At 38.4% G+C, this 6,930-nt stretch overlaps 1 protein-coding gene across 3 annotated transcripts; it reads right to left on the minus strand.

Moving 5' to 3' along the window:
* Window positions 1-1,008: 1,008 nt before the first annotated feature.
* Window positions 1,009-6,703, minus strand: LOC131467357 (profilin-2-like). Of its 3 annotated transcripts, none has more exons than XM_058641224.1 (4): window positions 6,576-6,703; window positions 6,340-6,484; window positions 3,947-4,139; window positions 1,009-2,848 (listed from the first exon to the last, which is right to left on the minus strand). In XM_058641224.1, exons 1-4 carry the CDS (start codon window positions 6,611-6,613, stop codon window positions 2,751-2,753), a joined length of 474 nt encoding a protein of 157 aa, XP_058497207.1. In that variant the 5' UTR covers window positions 6,614-6,703; the 3' UTR covers window positions 1,009-2,750. The 3 variants fall into 3 exon arrangements, with proteins under 3 accessions (XP_058497207.1, XP_058497198.1, XP_058497216.1); XM_058641215.1 differs by having other exon boundaries at window positions 1,009-2,526; window positions 6,576-6,698; XM_058641233.1 differs by having other exon boundaries at window positions 1,009-2,526; window positions 6,571-6,653.
* Between the last annotated feature and the right edge of the window lie 227 nt (window positions 6,704-6,930).

The raw sequence follows: 6,930 nt of genomic DNA on the forward strand, positions 1-6,930 counted from the left end.
AGAGGTCGCCACAGGGGTCATCGGCCTCCAGGGCCTACCCTTTATGGGGCCCTAAACTAGGAGACAGCTGTGCTTGAGCATTATTGATATAAATGTAATAATATAAACCAGTGTCACTCTTGTTTTGTTTTTGTTTTGTTACATTTAGAGGGTCATAAAATCTGTGAAAGATGAAGCAGTATGTGTGATGATACTGAATATGAATTGAAAAATAACAGTAAACCAGTGGTTTTTAAAATTTGCACTAAATGTACAATCTTCAACTACAAAATGAAACCAAATAACCTACGATAAACGCTATTTGGATACCTGAATGTATCTAAAGATATCTAGACTTCTGCTTCCCGTACTCTTCACCGTACCACCTGCCATTCAGTGTGAGTAAAAGGTTTCCTGATTAATCCATCAAAATTAACACGATATGCAGAATATTGACTTATTGTCTGAAGGCTAGTAGTTCACTTCCAACAATGTGTTGTCCGGGCCTGACTGTGAGAAATGTCATTATGCTAAGAGTGACTCCACAGAAGTGTACTTTTCTTCTCCAAATAACCTTACTTTTTCCCTTTTGTTTCCTAAAAAAAATAACTGGACAGAAGGATGGAAGTTTCCCTTCTATCATTTTAGATTGTCTGTGATAACATCCTCCTGATACAAACCTCTTAAATGTAATGTGCAGTGACACCCAACAAATAAATGTGTAAACCTCAGTATCACCTTGAGGTCATTGTATTGATTAATACAATTAGTTTTAACTTAATATCAGTTATAACGCTAGTCTTTGGAACTGTAGCATCTGTCTACATCAAAATTCATACTAAAAAGCATTAGGCAGGACATACTGGCTTTGCCTCTGGTTGGAATTGCATTTATTTGATCCATCTGTAAACAAGGTCTCATCAATTCATGGCATTCAAAATCGATTGCATCAGAAGTATATTCCATCTCAAACAAAGACAAAAAAAAAGACCATTTAAATTTTTTTTCCATTTTTTTTTTTATTCTGTACATAATCCACAATTCTTGAGATCACCGATGCCAAAACATCCCTTGGGAAAGTGCCATTAAAAGTTACTTCTTGCTGGGGAAGCAATTAAAAATCCATCTCATAGTAGCAACAGATCGGATTGATTTTTATGGCACAGAATACACAGTTATTTTCAGAAAAGTTTCACAAGACAACTTACAAATGTTCTTATTCCAACCAACACCATTTTCAATGTTTAGTGTACACAGTTAATTTTCTTTTAAATATACTTCAAAGTACCATACTATGACATTGTGAGAATACACCTTTGATGTCTAAAGCACAAGGCAAATAATCCCAAGGTGCTGGAGCCCAACAGCCTGGGTTTACACTCAAAATGCATTTATAATGTAGTAAAATGAAATTGCCATTTCATCAATTAATGGACATGAAGTTAGCAACAGTTCAAATTAGTGGCAAAAAGTTTTTTAAGTAGTGCTGAAGTCTAAAGAAGCAGTTAAATGTTGTACAGTCATCGGAAGTTGTCAATCGTTTACAGTTAACAGTGAATTCCAACAATCATCCATCTGAAAAAGATCAAGTCATTCTGATAATCCTCTTACACTGACAATTGGTCCAAAGGGGATGGAAGAAACATGTAGCAGGAGCTGACTGACAAATGTCCGAGCTGTTGCAGAGGTGGAATGTCTGGGACTCTAGGACGTGTGGAAGCATCTTAACATCTAGAGGCCTCAGTATCGCTGACCTTACACACTTCACTCAGAAAACAGCCCAACACCACATCATTAACTTCTAAGACCACATTCAGGTACAACAGCAAAAGCATGTGACGTGGGTAACAGAGGTTGTGCCTGGCGGTGGTGAGCAGGAACACACATACAGGACTTTGTCAGAGGAATTTTGTCATTTCTTAAATGAAGGCTATGACGACTTGGGAGATGGAGGCAGGTGAGAAGATGGTTTTGGCTGGAATATAATGCTGGGACAGAGAGATGAGGAGTGGGATCTGTATGCTAAAGAGGTGTGCATGCAACTTTTAAATGCCCACATGCTGATGGGAAAAATGGCATATTCTAATGATGCTTAAAATGAAAAAGAAAAAAGCTTTATTCTTCACCAATTATGCAACATTACATGTGGACTTCCCCTTGAAATATGAGCCAGCTGCTTAGTGAATTTTGCACCACGTGAGTTCAGATTTAACATTTGTATTACACTTTGCAAAATTTGAGCAAGAACATGCCATTACTGTCATGCCCAAAATATGAGAAGTATAATGCTCAAATGGGGAGGGGGGTTTTCATACAAAAAAAACAGGGTGGAGTATATAAAAGAATGTGGATAAAGTAATTTTGTATGCCTTCTAATGCTGGAAGTAGTGTCGACAATGCGGTTGAGTGCGAGCAAGCTGCTAAGTTGATGGATGGGTGGAGAGGTTGCTCAGTATCCAGACTTCCTCAGGTAATCAGCCATTGTATATGCTTTCTTGTTAAGAATTCCACCATGGACCCCATCCTTTGCCATGACTAAAACCAATACTGGAGCACAAGGAAAAAAAAAAGAGAAATGAACAAAATTGAAGGAAGAGTCTCCCCCCTACAGGATAAAGGGGGGGACAAAGGTGACACAGGATCTTACCACTCTTCATTGCTATTAAAAAGTTTCCAAGACATTTGACTGCTTGCAGGAGAAATGTTAACAGCAATATTTCTGTTCTCTTCTTTTTTTGTCCCTCAATTTTATCTGAACAAGCTTGAAAACATTAAAATCCTGAATCCCTCAAGTATTTTGCCATTGAGTAAGCCTTCTTATTCAATCCACCTCCATGGACCCCTTCTTTGCCCATTACAAGAACCAAAACTGAAAGAGAAGAGATAGAAAAAGGGACAGTTAAGAAAAGTGAAAGGGTAAAGGCTTTGCAAGAAAGAAGGATTGTCACCCCAAGTGTTTAGCACAGGGACATGCAACACTAACACCGTCTGCAAGATCAGTTTAGCCTAGTTATCAATTGGACTGATATGCTGCTGCATCCTGGACTGTCGATTCAGTGTTCAAATGTTTAAAATGCTACACACTAGGGCTATAACGACTTTTCGATCATTAAATCGATAACTGAATTAATTAATTAAGTCAACCATTTTAATAATCGATCTTTTTTTTTTTAATAACTAAAACAAGCTTCCTGACTTATCAGCTACTTAAATGTGACATAATGAAATGATTAAAATGTTATAATTTTGGTTTGTGGACGAAACAAGGCATTTGAGAATATCACAATTTCCAGGTTTGGGAAACACAGATCAACATTTTTTTGGAACAAAAAAGTACTTGATTAATTGAGAAAATTTTGAAAGATTGATCAAAAAATTTTTTTTGTTGCATCCAACTACACTAGTGTTTCTTTAATGAGAAACTGTCAGCATGAATCGGTTTAATACAGTCCAGGTCCTCTATTGCACATGACTGAATGTCAGTGTGTGCACAACAAGCATGTGTGTTTTCAAATAAAATATCAATAAAAAAAATGACAAAGACCAGTGCACTTCATTTTTGCAAAGAAAAGGTTTTTTGTTTGGAAAATTGAAGCAGGCACTGGCTTAATTTAGTTTGTGAAAGAGAAAAAAATACAGCACTACATGCAGAGCAGGAGGGTGAGAGGTCAACAGACAATCCGAAGGAAAAACAGAAAAAAAAAAGTGAGCTATGTTGGGAAAATGAAGGAGGGAAATTATTCCTAACAATCAGTGTTTCTCACTTTGGAAGCTCATGGGTAAATTATCTCATGATGACAATGTGAGAAGTATGATTTTCAGTCAGCACTTGTTCAAGTTACAAAACTATGAGGGTAAGTCTCAAACTGTAATGCTTTCATAATATTTAACACTATGGTTTAAACCCATGAAGGTGGCATTTCTTGCATTGTAATGAGAAGAAAAATCTGTTAGAAATGACTTTTACCTTTTCCTGCTTTTCCCAAAGAAATATTGTATGTAGGCTCTCCTCCTTGGCTCTTTGTCCTGATGTCCATTGTCCAGTCCCCCTCATCCTGGAAGCTGTCTCTGATGACTGAACATTTCTTTGAGCCCAGAGTGAGACCATTGGTGAAAAAGCTCTCCCTATCCTTACCGACAAGGACATCAATTTCTTGAGACTGGAAAACATGCAAAAATACAGAATTGGGTAAAAGTGAGTCAGATTTCAAGTATGCTTTGAGAAACATGAGTAGCATTTATTTATTCTTAGGATACAATATTAATAATTATTATATAAATGTTCACATGGAAATATGAGCCCCCTTTAAAAGGATGAAACAGGTTGTTTAGGTACTTTAAGATAGAAAGGTTCAATATTCTTAGAATTCGATAGCAATGTCTATATAAGCATATTTTTTCACTGAGACAACCATTGAAACTGTTGCTTAAACTCTATTTTAAAGCAAAATGCTCTATATATTCTCCAGGATTAAATAATATATACAGTTTGCTGCTTTTATGCAACTGTTAAATTAACAAAACAGAAATTACTTTTTGAAAAAATGTTTGGCATTTATTAACCAGGTAGACCAAACAAGTTAAATTATCAGCAAACTGGTTGACTCCCAACAATTCCAATCATCAACTGATGGTCAACAGCAAATTTACTGCTTTGGCCATATTGGTTTTCTCACCTCATTACTGAGGAATCTACATTTTTCATAAATTGTTATATAATGAGGGCCTTTGCTTTCAAGATTTATTTCTCTTATATGTTGTGAACATCTGTACTGAATTGGGGAAAATTATATTTCACTTTAGCTGCATTTAAACCAAGTGATACACTGCAATTCAGCTTGATGTGGTCCAGTTCGCTATGTCAACTAAGTACATAGCATGAAATTATATTAGCAAGACGATGTGGACCGCCAATCAATATAATGAAGAATGCAACACATTAAACCAGTCAATTCCTTTTTCACCAGATATTGATTCTTTCTTTCAAACCAATCAACTGACTGCAGCATGTCTAGCTCCACCCTTTAGATACCAGACCACTGGGCCAAGTAAACCAGCATTTGGAACCCATCACACCTTTTGACATTTAATACACAAACAATTACCATTCCGAGAGAACATAACTCTAACACTTGGAGACGGGGCCTTTTCTGCTCCTTCTGCTGGGAAGACCTGGTCTCTCTGGATAATGTCTCACTTTGAGCCAGGCAAATGTGGCTGTAGACCAGGGGTCTCAAACTCAAATGACCTGGGGACCACAGAGCACCTAGTCTGGCCAGCAGAGGGCCAGTCAGGTGGAAAAAAAAAAGCCCCAAACCATAAAGAAGTCATTTGATATTCAGTAGCGAGGCACATGCAATTGATTGGAGGGCTGCATGTGGCCCTCGGGCTGCATGTGGCCCTCGAGCCACAAGTTTGAGACCTATTTTTTTTACACAAAAGTAAAAAAAGATATATATATATATATATATATTTCTACATGTTACTGTATACTTTGCACTACAATTTATTCTATTTTGTTCCATTTCTAATCTATTGTGTTCTATCTTTTAACTGCTGCAACGTGTGAATTTCCCCAGTGTGGGATCCATAAAGTCTAATGTAATCTAATGACTGTATTTTAATACAGTCTTATTTAAGATGAATATTACAAGGACGTGATTATGACCCTGTCAATTTTACTTTGTTGTTCACATGTAATCATGTGAAATGTGCTGCTGCCGGTCTTGATCTGGACCCATTACATAAGGGATTTTCCATCTAAAAAAAAAAAGCTGTTAGAATTTAAGGCAACGATTACATTAGTAACAATAATATTATCCGTATTTCGTGCATAAAAGGAAAATGTCACGCAGATGTATTGTAGGCTGACCGAACGCCAGTGAACCGGTAAACCGGCAGCTTAACGTTTTCTTCTCCAAGCGGCCGTGCACACAAAAGCATGCACGCTCCCTAAACTCTCTCTCACACACACACACACACACACACAACGTCTCCTCGCTGATTTTAAATTAGCACCGGGCTAAATTTGTGTTGTCATTTTCATCAATTCATGTCGGTGGCAATATGACGGATTCATGTCTTCTGCCATCAAGCAAGCCCCGGTGTGTTAAATCCTATACGAGACACACGAGGTCTAATCCCGCAGCATTTCCTTAGCAGGAAATAACCGCGACAGGCCACCGATGAAGCTAGCTCCCGTCGCTAGCTAGCACGCGTACCGTTAGCTTGCTAGTCATTTATATCCTGGGAGGTAACGGTTTTTTTTAAACGCAATTTATTCTGGCGACCGTTAACACACAGTACCACCAACCCAGAGACGCACCTTCTGCCTCATTACACCATTTCAATCGCTCTTACCGTTATATTGTTGAAAGTACCGCCGGCATGTGCTGCCCAAACATATTTGGCGTCCGTATACCCAACAATGGCGCTATCCTGACAGCTGCCATCGGCCATCAGGTTTTCCACGTAGCTTTGCCAAGACATATTCAAGAAATGTGTGCTACAAATAAAAAAGAAACCCTACAGCTTATTACGAAAGGTTTCCAGACGAGAGGACAACCCGCAAGCGAATTTGTAATATCCAACCTAACCCGCACTCCGACGTTGTCCAACGCCAAGGCTGGGGCATCAAAGGAAGCCAGGCAGGGCAGTGAGGCGGCTGGGTGTAGTCCGTATCAGATCACTCCGCACAATGAGCTGCCGGCGCTTTTATGGCGGCGGAATAAAGAGGGACTTATCAGCTCAGCGAAGAGTCAACTGTCTGAGGGCGACACAAACACACACAGATGACTGATTTAATCATGAAGTCATTGATTCTTTCATTCACTTAATCACATCACATGAGAGAGCAGTTGACATGTCCTAATGTCCACGTGACTCATGGGGCTTTATGACATTATATATCAGTTTTATGAAAACAACACTGGGGAAAAAAAACATCTTTTA

This window comes from Solea solea, chromosome 1 (assembly GCF_958295425.1).
Source record: "Solea solea chromosome 1, fSolSol10.1, whole genome shotgun sequence".
NCBI lineage: Eukaryota > Metazoa > Chordata > Actinopteri > Pleuronectiformes > Soleidae > Solea > Solea solea.

Bases quoted from the DNA above. Each gene is read 5' to 3' on its own strand.
- LOC131467357 (XM_058641224.1), bottom strand. From the start codon at position 6,613: ATGCCCCAGCCTTGGCGTTGGACAACGTCGGAGTGCGG. The intron at 4,140-6,339 runs GTAAGAGCGATT...CATGTTTTCCAG, and splicing joins GTACTTTCAACAATATAACG to TCTCAAGAAATTGATGTCCT. The intron at 2,849-3,946 runs GTAAAAGTCATT...CTTCTCTTTCAG, and splicing joins TTTGGGAAAAGCAGGAAAAG to TTTTGGTTCTTGTAATGGGC.